Consider the following 21,085-nt stretch of genomic DNA (forward strand, 5'->3'; position numbering starts at 1 on the left):
ATGTGGCATCGACCATGCTTGTGCCTTTCAGGGACTGTGTTTCTGAGAGTGTGTGTGACCCTGAGTGTGTGTGGTCATATGTAGAATGCATGTTCCTGTGTGTGGGCATCTGAGTGTGAATGCAGGAGAAGCCAGGGCCCATGACTTATAATTACACTTGAAGTGGATGTCAAACGGTTCTCTCTGCTCCTCTTGGCAGGCCCAAGGAGACAGGAGCTGTGCGTGAGCTCCCAGCTGCCAAAGACACCAGCTCGTGGCTGCCTCCTCAGCGCCACCTAGTGGCACTGGATTTGTGCAGATCATTCAGCTTCTGGCCTGGAGGTCTGAGTGTCTCTACAGCATGTGACAGGTCACAGACTGGGCGGAATCTCTGGGCTTGTCCGGCCCTTGGAAGACCTCCAGGGGAGTCTGGCCTTCGGTCTCGACCAGCACTGTCCAACAGAACTTCCCGTGATGATGGAAATGTTCTGTGTCTGTGCTGTCCAATACAGTAGCCACTAGCCATACGTACTGTTGAGCACTTGAAATGTGGCTAGTGTGACTGGTGAACTGAATTTTTATTTATACTTAATTTTAATTAATTTAAATTTAAATTGCCACACATGACCATATTGGACATCACTGGTCTGGAGGATTGCTTGAGCCCTGGGGTCCAGCTATGCCTCAAGTCAGATAGACCGACTCCCCAGACCTCCCAGTTATAAGAACCAAGACACTCCCTTTTCATGTAGGCTGGTTTGACCTGGGTTCTGGCCACTTCCACAAAGAGTCCTGACCAATCTGATAATGACCAGCTGAATATGAATACAAAACACTCAAAGAAGGCAGTAGGAAGCAGTGGACATCTGCTACTGAAAGACAAGAGGAACCAGGCCTCTGGAGGCACTAGTGGGTCCCAGGCAGTGCTCCATGCTTCTGGGATGCTGCATATCCCATCCTGGAAGAGCTGGATCCCACGTGACTGAAGAGCTATCCAGGGCCTTTCTGTGCCTCCTTACTGCAGACACAAGCATGGGTTTAAAGACAGTTAAACCTAGTTCAGTTCCCAGATTACCAGCTGTGTGACCTTAAGCAAGTGACAACCTCTCTGAGGCTAATTTTTGTCATCTGTGAAATAGGAATCAGAACACATATCTCATTGGGATTGGGTGAAGATGAAGATAATGCATATGTAAAAGCATTTCACACAGCACAGTGGCAGAGAATGAGCACGCAATGTTTGCTAAAATTATTATTGGTACTATATAGCTTTATATTAAACCATCATATAAGTTTTTACAACCTGAAAAAAACCTGATTATAGAATAATTATCTCAGATGGCACGCCAGGGCATACGCCTTAGCTCTCCCATTTCTGCCCAACCCAAGTCCAGCCAGCCTCCACATTTTGCAGATTCTATCCTGTAGCATCTTGCAGCCATCTGTCTGTTTCCACACCACACTTGAAGCTGCCTTCATCTCTCTCTTGAGCCATTGGTGGTCCATGTCCACCCGCTTCAGTAGGGTCCCGTTCGGTCTACCCTAGCAGTCAAAGGGACCTTCCTACAAAGCTCTGGTGGAGTCCCTCCATACCTTTACTCAAAACCTCCAACTATCTCCCCATCACTCAATAAATTAAACACACTCTAAAGTCTGACCTTCAAAGCCCACCACCACAACCTAGGACCTGAATCTCCACTCTTCCAAGACCCAGCCTTACCCGTCACTTGAGCAAATCTTGCTCTTTTTCACCTCTGAGCCTCTACAAGATTCAACAGACAGGTCAATGGGATCAAAGAGATACCCAGACATATACCTTTGGATATGTAAGAATTTAGTTGTGGAAATGGAAAATTAAAGTGTAGTGCCAGAACGACTGACTATTTGGAAAAAATAAAATTATAATTTCTTCTCACATCTTACCCCAACTTAAATTCCAAATGTACTAAAGAGTTAAATGTGGGGCCGGCCCCGGGGCTTAGCGGTTAAGTGTGCGTGCTCCACTGCTGGCGGCCCAGGTTCGGATCCCGGGCACGCACCGATGCACCGCTTCTCGGGCCATGCTGAGGCCGCATCCCACATACAGCAACTAGAAGGATGTGCAGCTATGACATACAACAATCTACTGGGGCTTTGGGGGGAAAATAAATAAACAAATAAATAAATCTTTAAAAAAAAAAGAGTTAAATGTGAAAAGAAAATAAAACTGTTAAAAAATACATATATATAGGGAACCATCAACTTTCTGGATGGTTCTCAAACTATTCCAAAAATTGAAGAAGACGGAATGCTCTCTAACTCATTCTACGAGGCCAACATCACCCTGATACTAAAACCAGACAAGGACAACACAAAGAAGGAAAATTACAGGCCAATATCTCTGACAAACATAGATGCAAAAATCCTCAACAAAATATCGGTAAATCAAATACAGCAATACATTAAAAGGATCATACACCATGACCAAGTGCGATTTATACCAGGAATGCAGGGATGGTTCAACATCCGCAAATCAATCAATGTGATACACCATATTAACAAAATGAGGAGTAAAAATCACATGATCATCTCAATAGATGCAGAGAACGCATTTGACAAAATCCCACATCCATTTATGATAAAAACCCTCAATAAAATGGGTATAGACTAAGGAAAGTACCTCAACATAATAAATGCCATATATGATAAACCCATAGCCAACATCATACTTACCAGTGAAAAACTAAAAGCCATCCCTCTGAGAACAGGAACAAGACAAGGGTGCCCACTCTTGCCACTCCTATTCAATACAGTACTGGAGGTTTTGGCCAGAGCCATTAGGCAATAAAAAGAAATAAAAGATATCTAAATTGTAAAGGAAGAAGTAAAACTCTCAGTGTTTGCAGATGACATGATTCTGTATTTAGAAAACCCTAAAAAATCCACCAGAAAACTATTAGAAATAATCAACAACCACAGCAAAGATGTGGGGCACAAAATCAACCTACAAAAATCAGTTGCATTTTGGGCCAGCGCGGTGGCTTAGTGGTTGGGTTCGCATGCTCTGCTTCGGTGGCCTGGGGTTCACAGGTTCGGATCCCAGGCATGGACCTATGCACCACTCATGAAGCCAAGCTGTGGCAGTGTCCCACAGACAAAATAGAGGAAGATGGGCACAGATGTTAGCTCAGGGTGATTGGCAACGGATATTAGCTCTGGCCCAATCTTCCTCACGAAAATAAATAAATAAACATTTTTAAAAAGTCAGTTGCATTTCTATACACATTTAATAATGAACTAGCAGAAAGACAACTCAAGTATACAATCCCATTTACAACCACAACAAAAAGAATAAAATATCTAGGAATAAATTTAAGGAAGGAGGTGAAAGACCTATACACTGAAAACTATAAGACATTATTGAAAGAAATCAAAGAAGACATAAAGAAATGGAAAGATAGTCCATGCTCATGGATTGGAAGAATAAACATAGTTAAAATGTCCATACTACCTAAAGCAATCTACAGATTCAATGCAATCCCAATCAGAATCCCAATGACATTCTTCACGGAAATAGAACAATGAATACTAAAATTTATATGGAACAACAAAAGACCCCGAGTAGCTAAAGCAATCCTGAGAAAAAAGAACAAAGTTGGAGGCATCACAATCCTTGACTTCAAAATATACTACAAAGCTATAGTAATCAAAACAGCATGGTAATTGTACAGAAACAGACACATAGATCAATGGAACAGAAGTGAAAGCCCAGAAATAAAACCACACATCTACAGACAGCTAATCTTCGACAAACGAGCTAAGCATATACAACGGAGAAAGGAAAGTCTCTTCAATAAATGGTGTTGGGAAATCCGGACAGCCACATGCAAAAGAGTGAAAGTAGACCATTATCTTACACCATCCACAAAAATTAACTCAAAATGGATTAAAGATTTGAATGTAAGACTTGAAACCATAAAACTTCTAGAAGAAAATACAGGCAGTACACTCTTTGACATCAGTCTTAGCAGCATCTTTTCGAATACCATGTCCACTCAGGCATGGGAAATAAAAGAAAAAATAAACAAATGGGACTACATCAGAGTAAAAAGCTTTTGCAAGGCAAAGGAAACCATGAACAAAAGGAAAAGACAACCTACCAAGTAGGAGAAAATATTTGCAAATCATATATCCGACATGGTGCTAGTTTCCAAAATATATAAAGAACTCATACAACTCAACAACAAGGAAAAAAAAAAACCTGATTAAAAAATGGACAGAGAATACAAACAGACATTTTTCAAAAGAAGATATACAGATGGCCAACAGGCATATGAAAAGACATTTAACATCACTAAGTATTAGGGAAATGCAAATCAAAACTACAATGAGATATCACCTCACACCTGTCAGAATGGCTATAATTAACAAGACAAAAAATAACAAATGTTAGAGAGGATATGGAAAAAAGGGAACCCTCATACACTGCTGGTGGGAATGCAAACTGATACAGCCACTACGGAAAACAGTATGGAGATCTCTCAAAAAATTAAAAATAGAACTACCATATGATCCAACTATCCCACTACTGGGTATTTATCCAAAGAAGATGAAATCAACAATACAAAGAGATTTATGCACTCCTATGTTCATTGCAGCATTATTCACAATAGCCAAGACGTGGAAGCCACCGAAGTGCCCATGAATGGATAAAGATGAGGTATATATATACAAAGGAATACTACTCAGCCATAAAAAAAGACAAAATCATCCCATTTGCAACAACATGGATGGACCTTGAGGGTATTATGTTAAGCGAAATAAGCCAGATAGAGAAAGAAAAACACCATATATGATTTCACTCATATGTGGAAGATAAACAAACACATGGATAAAGAGAACAGATTAGGGCCGGCCCCATGGCTTAGCGGTTAAGTGCGCGCGCTCCGCTGCTGGCAGCCCGGGTTCGGATCCCGGGAGCGCATCGACATACCGCTTCTCCGGCCATGCTGAGGCCACGTCCCACATACGCAACTAGAAGGATGTGCATCTATGACACACAACTATCTACTGGGGCTTTGGGGGGAAAATAAATAAATAAATAAAATTTTAAAAAAAGAGAGAGAACAGATTAGTGGTTTCCAGAGAGGAAGGGGCTGGGGGGGGCGGCAGGAGAAAGGGGTAAAGGGGCACATATGTATGGTGACGGATAAAAATTAGACTATTGGTCTGGTACACCAGAAATTACACAATGTTATAAACCATGATAGATCTCAATAAAAGAATTTTTTTTAAATGATAACATTTAGGATGTTGGGTGATGGGTTTTTTTCATCTCAATATTTGTACTTACTTTCTAAATCTTCTACAGTGAGCATGTACTATTTTTATAACCAGTAAAAAATGCTATTTTTAAAAGGGGGAAAAAAAGACTGTACCAATGTAGGGACATGCTTGCGATACAACACAGAAAAAAGAACAGAAGCACATCCACACAGGCCTGCGGAGAGAGATTCAAGGAGGGTTTTCATTCGCTTATTCAGAGTTACATTCATATTTGTATATTAAAGAATAAAATAAAATGTGCTGTGGTCAGTCAAACCAACGTAAAAGTTAAATATCAGTGAGGACGTGGGGAAGAGGACTCCAGTAGAATTCTCACACGCCCCTGGGAGGAGTGTAAATGATGAAACCTCTCTGGAGGGCGATCTGGCTACATCTGGCAGAGCTGGAATCCAACAGCCCCACCTCCAGGACCTCCCCCCAACCCCACCCATGCACACAAATGCACAGAGGGCCACATGAGGGGACAGTCACTACAGCATCGTTTGCAAAAGAAGAAAACGGAAACAACCTAAGAGTCCATCAATAGGAGATACGATGGGGGTGCTATGTTTGCACATAAATACCACACAGCAATTAAAAAGAAGGAACTAGATCTATGACATCACAGAGAGACTTCAAAACCCATGCGGAGGGGCACAAAGTGTCATGGTAGCAACTCACTCAGCAGTGCACTCTGCCTCGCCACGCTGTTCTAAGCACTTACGTTTACGTGACCCCCAAAATAACCCTTTTTCAGGTTTTACTATTATTCCTACTTCGCAGACAACTAAACAGAGGCACAGAGAAGTGAAGTTACCTGCCTGAGGTCTCACAGCTGGTAAGCAGCAGAGCCAAGAGCTGAACCCTGGCAGTCTGATGCCAGAACACCACCGGGACCCTCACGTAAATTCAAAAGGACGTCACGTATGTGAATTTTTAATCCACACAAAAAACTATGTAGTGTTTCTAGATACCTATTTATGGATGTGAAAGTATTAAAAACGTGGGCTGAGAAAAACACACCAAATTCCTAATAGAGCTCCCCTCTATGGATGGGGGAGACAGGATAATGAGGCCAAGAAGGAGTGATTATGAGAATTTAACTTTATGATGTTTTATTTCTTTTATTTAAAAAAAAAGCTCAAAAAGTTAAATATAGAATTGCCATATGATCCAGCAATGTAGCTTCTGGGTATAACCCAAAAGAACTGACAGCAGGGACTCAAACAGATATTTGTACACTCATGTCCACAGCAGCACTATTCACAACAGACAAAAGGTGGAAACAACCCAAGTGTCTGCAGACAGATGACCGGATAAAGAAAATGTGGCATATACATACAATGGGATATTATTCAGCCTTACAATGAAGGAAATTCTGACACATGCTACAGCATGGATGAGCCTTGTAGACATTATGCTAAGTGAAATAAGTCGGACACGAAAGGACAAATCCTTATATGAGGTACCTAGGATAGTCAAATTCATCGAAACAGAAAGCAGAACGGTAGTTGCCAGCAGATGGGGGGAGTGGGGAATGGGGAGTTAGTGTTTAATGGGTACGGAGTTTCAGTTTGAGATGATGAAAAAGTTCTAGAAATGGAGAGTGGTTATAGCTGTGCAACATTATAAATTTGCTTAATGCCACTGAATGGTACACTTAAAAATGGTTAAAACAGTAAATTTATGTCACATATATTTTACCACAATAAAAAAAAAAGGTTTGACGCAACAAAATGTTAACAACTGTCAATTCTGGGTCATGAGTACTCAGAGGTTTGCCATGTCATTATTCTAAAAAACAAATAAACAAAACCAGAGGCTCAGTACGGCCGAGGATGTAGACACCAGGCCCACGGCAGGCAGGACGCCCCTGGCAGCTGGCTCAGGCCTTTTCCATCTCTTCCCTCCTCCTCCTATTTTTACTGCATTGTGGTTGCTATGGAAACAAGGGGCACCTTGGGCTCCAGAGCTCAGCCCAGGTGCTGCTAACTCCAGGAATAACGTCAGAGTGTGAATAAAATAAAAGCCCCAATCGTCCAGGCCTCGTCTACACACACGTCTGCCCTTCTGATACGTTTATCGAGTGACTGTGTGTTCACGCGTGAGCCTGCAGGGACCGCCACCTGCACAGGTCTGTCCTCAGGCTTGGGTCTGCGTGCACACCGCTCCCGTTTGCCCGTGTGGGTATGTCACATGGTAACGTGTGTCCATGCAGCCCAGGACTACTATTACTAATATCAGAAATATGAAGGCAGGGAACATTCACCAACCGTTAACTATGTACCAGGCACTGTGCTCCATGCTTCATCTGGATTACCTCCTTTAAACTTCACAACAATAGTACTTGCATGTAGGTACTATTATTATTCCCAGATAAAGAAAGTGAGGCACAGAAAGGTTGTGTCACTTGCCTAAGGTCACCCAGAACACAGGAACCTAACCACTGAAGCTGTATTGTGGGGAGAAAGAGCTTTAAATGTCACTGGTTCCCAAACAGCTGCAAACCCAGCGGCCTCAGAAGCGTCACCTCTGGCCCCGAGAACACACAGGTTTCCTGGGCCCCACCCAGGCCTGAGGAAGCAGAATCCCCAGGGTGGGTCTGCACTGCAGCCAGGGTGGGCAACCATGGGTCCAGCCTGGGCTGAGCTGGCTGACAGGGTTGGACAGGGCATGGCAGGGTGGGGACAGGGGCTACTCCTGGGCCCAGAAATGGTCCCAGGAAAGTCTGTAGCTCAAAGCCCCTCAGGTCCAGATAGTGTCTGCTAGTGGCAAGGTAACCAAGAAAGTGGCAATGGTTGCCGTCACACACACACCCCAGGGCAGGGCTCCCAAGTCAGTTATGTGGCTTTGTGGCCTGCCAAGCACGGATTTCCGCACACTCCACCCTCTCAGAATGAGCTGTGCGTGGGGTGGGGGGTGACACTGTGGTAAACTGCTGGTTCACAGCTCAGCCCAAGGCGGGGAGGGGTCAGCCCCCTCACTTGAACAACAAACAGTGACGGAGCCCAGTGGAGGCTCCCACAGCCTCAGCCCTCGTGGGAGAGAGCCACAGGCAGAAACCACCGGACCGCCACAGGGCAGGAGGAGCTGAACGTGATTAGATGTGACTAGCTAAATGTGACCTTTGAGGTTCTAGCTGCTCCAGGAGCATGAAGAAGGGAACGCTTCATTCTCACAGGAAGGAGGTAGGTGTTCACAGAGGAAGCAGCATCCTAGCTGGTCCTGGAAGGATGGGCAGCATGATGCTGACAGGGGAGGAAGAAGTCAAGGCATTGCATGCGGGGTGGGAGAAACAGCATAAGCAAAGACATCACGGCTGAAAAGTGCCAGAAAACAGCAAGTCACACCATCTAGCTGGAGCTAAAGGTCAGGAGGAGGCACAGCTGCAAGAAAAGAAGAAAAAAACCCTAGAAACGTACCTAGGCACAGAGAGGTTAAGTATCTTGCCCAAGGTCACCGAGCTGGTGGAGTCAGGATTTACACATAAGCTGCCTGACTCCAAAGCCCAAGAATGGACCACTAAGACGGGATTCACCAGGTGGCAGCCTTTTCTTCTGCACATATTTTAGAACGCTGTAGAGGTGAAGCTGGCTGGGTCTGCAGCGGTGGTTCTCGACAGGGTGGGGGAGCTTTTATACCCCCACTCCAGAAACTCAACCATGCCTAGAGACATTCTTGATTGTCTCTACTGGGGGGTAGGCTGTTGGCATCTCATGGACAGAGGCTAGAGATACTGCTCCACATCCTACACTGCACAGGACAGCCCCCACAACAAAGAGCTACCCAGCCCCAATGTCAATAGAAGCCCTGGCCTAGAGTGACTCCCCCAGCTGGAGCCCATGTTAACATTCAGCCCGACCTGAACCACTGACAGCCATCACACTCATTTTATCCACTGGCACAGAGGTTCCCAAATTTTGCTGCTCATTGGAATCACCTGGGGATCTTTCAAAAGTATTGACACTGGGTCCCATCCCAGACATCCTGATTTCCAGTTCTGGAATTGGGTGCAACCTGGGCACGAGAAGTTTTTAAAGCCTCCCAGGTGATAGAAAGTGCAGAAAAGTTTGGGAACCAGTGCTTGGTGGGGGAGCAGGAGGATCAAACTATCTGCTGAGGACCAAAGACAGTCAGTGGATGCTAAGGCCAAAGAGAAGTCATCAGAGAATAAACACAACCGAAAACTGCCCAGCCCTCCACCAGACGTCTTCATACCAGGTCCCAGAGACAATCCTGTGTGGAATCAGCACTAACAAGGTCTGCCATCGGCACAGTGGATTGAGGCCTCCTTGGAGCAGGGGGCCAGAGCTAGAGACGGCTTTGGGGATGATGAATTAGAGCTGGCAGAGGCTTAAGGAGGAGGTTAATTAGACAGCCTTTGTTACCATCTGGGCAGGAGATAATGGGCCTGAACCAAGAGGAGGGCGGAAGTGGACCCCGTGACTCAGGGGCTTCACAACCTGGTGACAGAGAAAAAACTGGATTTGGAAGAGAGAAAAGGTTAATTGAGAGCGAGTCGAGTCTGGAGACAGAGCAGGAAATGATCAGTCAGCAGCTGGAGATGGAGACAGGGCACCAGGGACAGGTGACCTGGGGAGAGGGACCAGGGAGGGGCCACTGGGAGACAGGAGCTGAGACTTGAAAAGGATGACACGCCCAAAACAGAGGCGGCACACGGTGGCCCCGTGGGCTGAATCTGGCCTGCAGGAGAAGTCACATATGGCTTTGTTTTTTTAATTCTTGAGTTAGTTGTCAAGATTTTGCCTAAAATTCCAGATTTCTAGCTTCTCTTGTAAAGTGGAAGATCTGGTGAGACAGGTGGTGTTCCTGCAGAGCACCGACGTGCGCCCCCAGCCCCTCCCGTGGTTGTATTTGGCCCTGCCGGATCCCCGCAGGCATCAGGTCTGTCCTCAGAAAGAAGAGATGAGGTCCTAAGTCAGAAAACAGCAATGATGGAGCAGTTGATGGAGAAGGAGGAAAGGATCCAGGCACCGCACAGAGACAGAGAGCTGACCTCTCGTGGCTGGTCCTGCACCCACCGCCTTCGAGCTGTGCCATCTCAAGCTAGGAACATCCCCGCTTGGGGTCTCAGTGTACATATTGATCTGTAAATAAGGAGGTTGAAGCCCATGACCTCTAATTGTCCATGCTCATGTCCACAGGGCTCCCGCAGCTACCCAGGCCAACCCCTCTGGCCAGGCTTTGAGATAAAGCCTGGAAAACCTGAACCCTTCCAACAAAGATCAGCCCAGTCAGTGAGAAATCTCAAACACAGCCGAACGGTTCAGGGATGACCAGCCAGGGGAAGAGAAGACTCAGGGAACAAGAGCCACCTTCCAAAGTCTAAAGAGGTCTCAGAAGAAAGAGAGATTAGCCTTGTTTCAGGGGGCAGTGGGGCACACCAAGAAATGGCAGTTAGTGAGATTCCGGATGAAAATAATGGTCAGCTTTGAAGAATCAGAGCTGTATTGCAATAGACTAGACATCCTTACAAGGTAATGAGTTCCCCATCACTGGAGGTAACCAAGCTCAGGCTGGGTGACTAGTTTTAGGGGCACAAGGGATTCACATAGTAGCTAATTTGACTTTATTTCAAGGCCTAAGATTCAACAACTCCAGAGATCTGGAGATCTCTCCTAAAAGCTCTTTTCTCCCTCTTGCAATGCTCCCAGGGAAAGCTGTCAAGGATTAGGCTCAGACTGCCATCCAGAGAGAGACAGTCTAGATGGTCTGGAAAAAGCATAGAACGTCCACTTCCTTGCTCCCCTTGCCCTTCACCAGGACCACAACCCCACAGCCAGACCCAGCAACTCCTGCCACCTGGCCCCCGTCCCAGCATAGCCTCACCCAGGGCCCCCTCAGAGGCAGAGAGAGCAGATAGCTCCCAGGGGAGGGGTCATCTACATCCCCTCCTTACACTCCTGTCCCCACTCCTGCTCCCAGCCCAGAGGAGCCAGCAAGAGGAAGGGGATAGAAGCAAGCATGCCCCCCACTCCCTGACACCTCTGAGTGCTTCCTGGGCCCTGTCCATCAGGAGCCTCTCCAAGGGAGGGCATGGGGATCCTGACACACCCAGGGATCCACAGTGTGTGTGCAGGAAGCACAAGGGATGCACAATCTAGGGAGTCAGAGACTCTCTCCAAAGCCCACCGGAAGCAATCCTTCCCCAGCCCTGGCCAAATCCTGCTCCCAGTAAGCTGGGTAGACCCCTTGGCCTCCTCTTCATGGGACCTGGAGCCTTCCCATCCAGGACAGGCCAGCAGGCCTCTGGGCCTGGAGACACCTGAGAAGAAGCTCAAGTGCATGGCCAGAGACCTGGGGATCCACAAGGACTCTTTCAGGGAGCTGAATGGGGAAAGGAAGGGCCCCCCAGGGATCGCTGGGCCCGGGCCCATGGGCCACAGCCTGCCCCATCTGCATTCTGCTCTCTGCATCCCCGCCCTTGTCCCCCACGGTAACACAGTTAGCCATATCCCACGGGACCAAGGACCAGTCATCTCACCAGCCACACAGAAAACACCCTCACATGACCCCAGGAATAAGCAGAGCCCATTCTGCTCGCAATCCCACACCCATCTCAGAAGAGCCCCAATGCCCAGTACCTACTGGCCAGAGCTGCCACCCATCCCCCTGCTCGCCCATCAGCAGGTACCCCTCAGACCTGGTCAAGACCCAAGGACCTGTATGTCCATGAAGAAATCAGAACAGGGACTCACCAGGTCTTCCTGGGCATGGCAGGGACCGGCCGGGATGAGGGCCAGGAGCTCACAGATCCCTGGAGTGTGCAGACCCTGCTGCCTGGCAAATGGCACCTCCAGGTGCATCGCCAGTGCCTGGCAATGAAATCAGGCCACAGCCCAATTGCGGGCTAAGCACCCGCCTGCCTTGCTTCTCCCTGTAGCCACTCACGCCCCGAGACTCCAGATCCCAAAACAGACATGTTCGTGGTTACCATAGGAACTCGCTAAAGCCAAAAAAGGCACCACACAGTCACCCACATGGGCCCTCCAAGCTCAAGTCCACCTGCACGGGCAAGCATACACACACGCCTATGAACACCCACAAACACCTACACACGCCAACACGGTTCTCAAGCTCAGGGCCCATCCTAAAGAAATCAATGAACTAGGGCCTTGAGACAGAAACAGGGACATTCCCCTCGGCCCCACCTGGAATGTGTCTGAAAGTGGGCTCCCCGCGTTCCCGGCCAGGCTAGCTGTCAGTTACAAGGGCAGCAGCAGCAGCCAGTGCTCATCTGGAGCTCACCTGCCAAAGGCACCCCAGGAGCTGAGCACGGTGGGGGCCAGAACCAGGACCACCACCAGCTCTGCCTGCTTCCTGGTCACTGACCAGCTCTTGCGCCCCTCGACATGCTGCTCCCCTCCTCTGTCCCCTTCTATGGAGAGTAGGTATAAGAGTCAAGATCTAAGCCAGCCTCACGGGAGGAGAGAGGGAAAACGGAGAGTGAAGATTGTATATTCAGAGCCTGACTCCCTCCCTCGTCTCCGTAAGTCGGACCAACATCCACCCAAGGGCTCACCTGGAAACTTGAGTCTTCACTTGACCTCTCCCTTGCCCTCACCTCCCACATCCAAACCAGCTCCAGTCTAGGGAGTCCACCTCCTCGACAGCTCTCCAATCTGTCCACTCTCTCCAACCCCAATGCCCCTGCCCCAGCCTCTAACTTCTCCAATGAGTTGGCAGAGGGCAGCCAGGAGGCCTTCAGACTCAAATCCAGCCACATTACTCTCCAGCCCCAGCTTAAAACCCTTCGATGGCTCCTGGTCACCCAGAAAAGCACGCCCAGCCCTCCACACAGCTGTCCTATACTCTTAGACATGGTCCAGCCTGCCCTAGCACTACCACTCCTGTTTTCTATCTGGTAATAATAACGGCACCCAGGTCCCTCCCACCCTGTGCTGTTTCTCGCCTCCCTGCCTGTGCTCTGGGGCTGCCTGGAGTGCCTCTCTCTCCTCCGGGCTGACCTTACTCACCCTTGGAAACGGCTTAGGCATGACCAAGTCTCCAGGAAGCCCTCCTCCATCCACTCTGAGGACCTCTGTTAGCACTTGTCACATTCCATTGCAATTGGCTGTCTATATGTCTGTCTCCCTGCGGGGCTATAAGCGTTCATGAGCAGAGTCTGTGTCTTTTTCACTTCTGCTTCCCCACCAACCCCAGGGCCTAGCACTGGGCTTGGAATGTAGGTGCCCAGTAAATCCGAGCTGAATTGATTCAGCCTTCTAACACCCCAAAACATCAACCTCCTCCATCCTTGACAACCCCAGCAAACTCTCAGCAGATGCCCTAGGTATGTAAGAGAGGAGTTGACTAAGATGGGGCAGCCCCAGAAAGTTCTAAAACATCTTTGTGGTACCTGAAGGATTCTTGTAATCCACAGTAAACGAAGACCTGGTGGAAGATGGGGAAATGAACTGGCAATCATGGCCCTCAACCAATGCATGAAAAAAGCCATTAAACTGGAATCAAGGAGTGGACCGTGGAGGGATGGGCTTTCTGGAAGGAAGGCTGGAAAGCTGGAAGGAGAGACTTGACGCCCTGACACCTAGGCCCTGACTCTGCTCTCTCCCCCCGAGATTAGCATGTGGCCTTGCCAACAACACCAAGAGACCCAGGAGAAGCAGATGTCTGTGAAGGTAATCATCTAGATTTGGTGCACAATTCTCATAGAATGGGGATGGAAGCCCTGAATTTAAAAGGGCTGTGATATAGCAAGAAGTTGAGCTTTCTGGATGCAGCAAGCCCCCATCCTTCATGGACAAGGGCTCCAGCAGCTGCCACCAGGGACCCCAGGGGCCAAGGGAAGCTCACTGAGACGCACTGTCTGCTCCTGCCCTGTGTGGTCCCTCACTTCCAACAGGATTTTGAATTCTTAGCTGGTGAAACTGAAACCTAGAATAGAGGTGGCTGTGGGGTGTCTTCTGGCCAAACCACAGGACACGCTGCCAGGCAGACAACTCCTCCAGGCCCTCCCTCTCCCTCCTTCTCCTGAGGAAGAACTAAGAGGACACAGTCACCTCTAGGCTCCATCACATACTTTCTCTCTATTCAGAGATGCCATTTCTAGCGACCAAGAGCTGGGACCATCAGTTAAAAAGTTGGATTCTTTTTCCTACAAGACAGGGAGTTCTAGATTTCTCCATAATCAGAAGTATGCCTGATACTGGGCCCCCAGCAGTGGAGACAGGCTGCACTGAACCATCCTGTGCTCACCCAGTCCCACTGTGGCCCATCCCCATGTAGGACAGGCATCTCAGATGGCTGGAGGATGGCTTACTAGCCTGTGCACCAGACACACACACACACACACACACACACACACCTCTTTCTTTAGCAAAGAAGCAGGGATCTCTGAGAGGGAGGGCAGGGGGCAGCAAAAAGGAGTGGAGGAAAGCATCTAAGGCTCCCAGCTCAGGTCCTCACCCTCTGGATGCTGCTTCAAGGACATCCCTGAGCAAACCCGAGACACCTGGCCCTGCCAACCTGAGCTCTCCTCTGGGGAATCTGGTCTGGCTATGGATCAACTAGTGCAGAAAGGGATCTTATCCCAAGCTGGCCCCAGAGCAGGCTGGAGAAGGGGGAGCCCCACCTGCTGAACCTGCCTCTCTGTCCATCCCTCCACCTGCGTGGTGACCCATAATTGATTCGTTCAGCAAATACAGACTGAGAACCTGCTATGTACCAGGAACAGTGTTAGAACCTAGGGAGCCAGAGATGAAGTGTGCAGAGCCCCTGCTCTCAAAGGCATTCATTCATTCATGCGTGCATTTACTTATTCAACAATGAACACCTGGGACGGCCCCGTGGCTTAGCGGTTAAGTGCGCGCGCTCTGCTGCTGGCGGCCCGGGTTCAGATCCCGGGCGCGCACCGATGCACCGCTCCTCTGGCCATGCTGAGGCCGCGTCCCACATACAGCAACTAGAAGGATGTGCAACTATGATGTACAACTATCTACTGGGGCTTGGGGGAAAAATAAATAAATAAAATTATAAAAAAAAAAGAAAAGAAAGAAAAAAGAAACACTTAAAAATTTAAAAAATTTTTTAAAAATTAAAAAAAAATACAATGAGCACCTACCATCATCAAGGTCCTAAGAGAAATACAAAAAGACAAAAGTCATGAAAGTAAACTCCTAAAATGTCAAAGCTAGAAGACAGCAGGTTAGACAGTAGCCCAACTTTCCCACTTTAGAGATAAGGAAAATGAGGCTCAGAGAGGTTAACGATTTGCCCATTTGTTAGCCTAGGGCTATAATCTGGCCTCCCAACTCTCTTCTGCGTGTACTGTCACCCCCTCCTCCAGTGTTCCTGTGTGGCTCCATGCCCCCTGTGCCCCTTGATTCTGAGGATCCTCATCATTCAGGTACCACAGATGCCACTCAATATGGACCTCCAGCAGGGGGATGGGCCCTCTCACCCACCCACTGTGGAGACAGAGGGGCACTCTGTGGCCAAGGCATGCAGACTCTCTATGTACGAGGCCCCCACGCACATCGGGAAAAGAGAGTGAGAAAGTAGGGCAGGGTAGGTGCTGAGAACTACTCAGCTCCAGCCTGGACTGAACCAGCCATGACGTACAGACCTGGATTCAAATCCCACCTCCATGACTTACTTGCTGATGACCTTGACCAAGTTTCCTAACCTCTCTGAGCCTCCATTTTCTCATCTGTAAAATGCAGAGAGCAATGGTAGCTGCTTCACGAGGCGGTTGTGAAACCTCAGGGGAACTGTGCACTGAAAATTGAGCACATAGTAAGTGCTCGATGATGTGGGACCAGAACCCCCATCTGCAGAGCTGGATGGCTCAGAGACACCTCCAGGAGTTGCACAGCCGATTTTCTTCATGTCAAGGACACCAGGTCCCTAGGGAAGCAGCCGAAGCAATTGGGAGCACAGGCCACAGCCTGTGCCCCGTGGAGAAGTCAATGGGCTGCACAAGTAGAGAGATGTCTCACCCAGCAGAGGCAGAAGGAAGGTGGCATCCTGGTGCCTGGGACAGCCCTAGCATGTGCAGTTGGGTGCCTAACGGACCTGTCAGTGAGCAGAGCCATGTCCTGGGCATCCAGGCAGAATTCCATATTAGGTACTGTCAGTGGAGGTGGGGGACAGGTACTAATCTCCCTTTTAGTCCCAAGGCTAGAGAAAACCTCTTAGGATGTCTGCCCAGCCCACAATCCATCTTTCTTCTCTGAGAACTAATACCTCCCACACAGAGAGGTGGCTGCAGCAGCTGTATCTGATCCATAAAACCCCATCTCTCCAGCTAAACAGATTGGACCAGGGGTACACAACCGACACAAGCTGGGCCAATGAGATTCTCTCTCTCTTTTTTAACAGCTTTATTGAGATGTAATTCATTTACCATACAATTCACCATTTTAAAGTGTACAATTCAATGGATTTTAGTATATTCACAGGGTTGTGCCACCATTACCACTATCTAGTTCCAAAACATTTTCATCACCCCAAAAAGAAGCCTGTATCCTTTAGCATTCACTCCCCTTACTCCCCCTAACAACCTCCCAAGCCCTAGGAAACCACAAATCTATTTCCTGTCTCTATGGATTTGCTTATTCTAGACATTTCACATAAACAGAATCACACAGTATGTGGTTTTTTGTGACTGACTTTCATTTAGCATAATGTTTTCAAGGTTCATCTATGTTGTAACATGTATCAGTACTTCCTTCCTTTGAAGGCCAATACACCATTATATGGATATGTCACACTTTGTTTATCCATTCATCAGTTCATGGACATTTGCGTTGTTTCCCTTTGAGCTATTATTAATAATGCTGCTATGAACCCTTGTGTACCAGTTTCTATATGGACATATATTTTCATTTCTCTTGGTATATACTTAAGAAAGGAGTTGCTGGTCTTATGGTAACTCTATGTTTAACCTTTTGAGAAACTGCCAGATTGTTTTCCAAAGCAGCTGCTCCATTTTACTTTCTCAGTAGCAGTGTACGAGGGCTCTAATTTCTCCACATCCTCATCAACACTTGTTATTATCTGTCTTTTTGATTATAGTCATTCTAGTGAGTGTGAAGTGGAATCTCATTGTGGTTTTGATTTGCATTTCTCTGATGGCTAATGATGCTGAACATATTTTCATGTGTTTATTGTCCATTTGTGTATCTTCTTTGGAGAAATGTCTATTCAGATCCTTTGCCCATTTTTTTTTCAGTTATTTTATTGAGGTCATATTGGTTTATAACATTGTGTAATTTCAGGAATACATTATTATATATCATTTCTGTAGACTGCATCATGCTTACCACCAATAGTTTAATTTTTATCCATCACCATACATATGTGCCCCTTTACTCCTTTTGCCCACCACCTGACCCCCTTCCCCTCTGGTAACCTTTATCCACGTGTTTGTTTATCTTCCACATATGAGTGAAATCATACAGTGTTTGTATTTCTCTGTCTGCCCTTGCCCATTTTTAACTGTGTTATTACTGTGTTATTATGCATTGTGTTATTATTGTGTCTTTGTATATTGAGTTGTAAGAGTTCTTTATATATTTTAGAGATGAGTCCCTTATCAGATATATGACTTGCAAATATTTTCTCCCATTCTGTGGGTTGTCTTTTCATTTTCTTGATGGTGTCCTTTGTAGCACAAAAGTTTTTAATTTTAATGGAGTTCAATTTATCAATTTGTTGTTGCTTGTGCTTTTGGTGTTATATCTAAGAAACCATTGCCTTCTCCAAGGTTACAAAGATTTACATGTATGTTTTCTTCTATGAGTTGTATAGTTTTAGCTCTTACATTTAGGTCTTTGATCCATTCTGAGTTAATCTTGGTATATGCTGCGAGAGGAGTTCCATTTCATTCTCTTGCATGTGCATATGAGTTGTCCCAGCCCTATTCACTGAAAGATTATTTTTCTCCACTGAAGTGTCATGACACATTTGTTGAGAATCAGTTGACCATAAACGTGAGGGTTTATTTCTGGACTCTGAATTCCCTTCCATTGATCTGTGTGTCTATCCTTATGCCAATACCACACTGTCCTGATTACTGTAGCTTTGTAGTAAATTTTGAAATCGGGAAGTACAGTCCTCCAACATTGTCCTTCTTTTTCAAGACTATCCTTGAATTTCCATATGAATGTTAGGGTCAGCCTATCAATTTCTGCAAAGAAGCCCCCTGGATTTTGCTGGGGTGGGTTCCAGTTCCTATTCAACCTCTCCTGAGCTCCACCTCTACCTCCTCCCCGGGGTTCCCTGAGGCTCCCTGGGATTTTTTCCATAAATTCCATCTTTTGCTTAACCAGATTACACTGGGTTTTGGTTTCTTGCAATCAAAAGAATCTTAACCAAGTACAAGTAGGAACACGGTCCTACACACTGTCCCAAATGACCATCTCAACACCCCTCCCCAGTGCCTCAGCCCTCGGACTGTCCCCCAGATACCCAGAGACCCCACTTGGGCCCAATCTCAACACTGGCCCATGCCCCCAACCCTTCACTCCACCTTGTAACTACTTCCCTTCCAAGTTATATAGAGGTCATCTTTACCTGTTAAAACAAACAGGCCTTCAATAAATGCTTGTGAAATTGAACTAGATGTCCCAAGATAGCACCAAAAGAAACACTCCTACCACTCCACACCCTGTAGTAACTCTGCTCCATGCCTAGCATCTCATTCAAATGCAGATGAGGGGCTGGCCCAGTGGTGCAAGCGGTCCAGTGCCCGCGCTCCACTGCAGCAGCCCAGGGTTCGCCGGTTCGGATCCTGGGCACGTACCGACGCACCGCTTGGCAAGCCATGCTGTGGTGGCATCCCATATAAAGTGGAGGAAGATGGGTATGGATGTTAGCCCAGAGCCAGTCTTCCTCAGCAAAAAGAGGAGGATTGGCAGATGTTAGCTCAGGGCCGATCTTCCTCACACACACACACAAAAAAAGTGCAGATGAGCTCTGGGAAGCTCTAGGAAGGCCAGGCATTGTTGTGTCCATTGGACAAAAGATACAGAAAATGAAATTCAGAGAAGTTAAGTGTCTTGCCCAAGAGCGACTTGCCCTGAACGCTGTGGCTGATGCACACCCTATGCCAACCAGCACAGGCAGGCCCACTGTCCTGCCCCATTTTTAAGAGCTGCTTTAGAAGCTATCTCCTCCTGGCAGTCTTCCAGGACTGCTCCCACTGCACCGCTGTAGACAACTCTACAGAGAGACTGGAAGCTCTCGGAGGGCAAGGGCAGTTTGTTGTCCATCCTAGCCCTGCTAACTGCCCACTCTCACCCTTCTGAGCAAAACAAACCAGAGTGAGAAGCCTCTTATTTTGACCCTTTTATATGCCAACTCTCAAGACTGGCTGTGCTTTGCCCAGGGACCTGTACCCAGAGGATGCACAGTCAGTGCTGGCACCTGAACGGCACAGCAAAGAGAGGCTGGCCTGGAAAACCTTTCAGCTGAGATGGGGGAGTTGCACCAGGAGGAGCTGCCTCCAAAGGAGGAATTTTTCATGCACAAGCTAATTCCCATGTGGCAGGATAATATTCTGAGCTAGTGACCAATGCTATGTCTCCTCCTAGAATTTCCCTCCTTTCCGATTCACTCAGTTGGAGCAGGTGGTTGGTCAGTACCCATTGGCCAAGGGAGGGATGCAGGTGGAAGTTGACTTTTGTTAAGTCTCAAGGGGGAAAGATCAGGATGCAGACAAAATGGTTCAGCCAGAAACATGGAGGGTAAAGGAACGAAGGTGGTGAAGGAAGAGCAGTTGGAGGGTCTAGGACAGAGGTGTGCCTGCTCAGGGCTCCCTAGACAGACAAGCGGACATGCGGTAAACCGAGGCACACAATTCCCCAGACTCCAACTCTGGTGCTGAAAGCCTCAGAGAGCTCCAGGGCCAGACTGCTCAGGATGACAGATCTGGTAACTGGTGACTCAATGACCAACTGACCCCACACACACACACACACACACACACACACACACACTGGGGTGTTTTATGAGGTCCTAGAACGATGTGGCACAATTTTTCACATAGGTGAGAATGTCAGAAAGACAGCCTGATGGGACTAGGGCTTCACATGAAAATTAAGGTGATAGAAAATATAATTATCTTTCTTACACCCCTAAGTAGTAGCTTAAAAGTCACACCGCTATATACATTCCCACCATTCCGGTGCCTGCTGCTTCCATTCCGGCATCTGCCTTTCCCCAGATAACCCAGGAATCAAAAGCCGGGTCCAGCCTCCTCCAATCCAGAAGCCCCTCCCCGGTGGAGATGGAGAATCTGAAAAATGCAACGGCCCCACTCATGTTTCCCACAACTTAGAGGGAACGAGGGCCCCAGAGGAGCTCCAGCTGCCATTACCTCTGACCTCTACATAACAGGAAGTAGCTACTCACTTGACCTTCAGGCTCGCCAGCATGGTCTTGTCGATCCTGCCAAGAGAAAAGCAAGGGCTTCAGTCAGTGCTGGGGCTGAGGGCTCCCACCTGGCATCTGCAGGGGAGAGGTCCCTGGGCCTGTCCAGACCACCAGACCGGCAGGATTCTGCAGGGGACAGCTGCCACAAGGGGAAGTTCTCCTCCAGCTCTGTGAGGGCTGGAGCCACACATAACCCTGTGACATGGGTACTGTTATCCTCCCCCATTTTAGAGATGAGGAAACTGAGGCTCAGAAGGGTAAAATCACTGGCCCAATCTGAATCCAGGCATCTGACTCCAGATCCAGGAATCTTAAGCACTTTGTATGTAGCCTCTCCCTTCATTACCCGCCCTCCACAAGAGGACTCTGTAACCCAGCTTCATCG

At 47.6% G+C, this 21,085-nt stretch overlaps 1 protein-coding gene across 8 annotated transcripts in view; it reads right to left on the reverse strand.

Annotated features, from left to right (window-relative positions):
* The window catches only part of RAP1GAP2 (RAP1 GTPase activating protein 2), a 218,525-nt gene that overhangs the window by 159,307 nt on the left and 38,133 nt on the right, over positions 1–21,085 (reverse strand). For all 8 annotated transcript variants that reach the window (XR_009222681.1, XM_058560068.1, XM_058560067.1 and 5 more), the window contains one exon: positions 20,680–20,715. Coding sequence is in view for 7 of the 8 variants with exons in the window: in XM_058560068.1 (XP_058416051.1) it covers positions 20,680–20,715 (36 nt within the window). In the remaining variant the exon portion in view is untranslated. The remainder of the gene's footprint in view (positions 1–20,679; positions 20,716–21,085) is intronic.

Source organism: Diceros bicornis, chromosome 18 (assembly GCF_020826845.1).
Source record: "Diceros bicornis minor isolate mBicDic1 chromosome 18, mDicBic1.mat.cur, whole genome shotgun sequence".
NCBI lineage: Eukaryota > Metazoa > Chordata > Mammalia > Perissodactyla > Rhinocerotidae > Diceros > Diceros bicornis.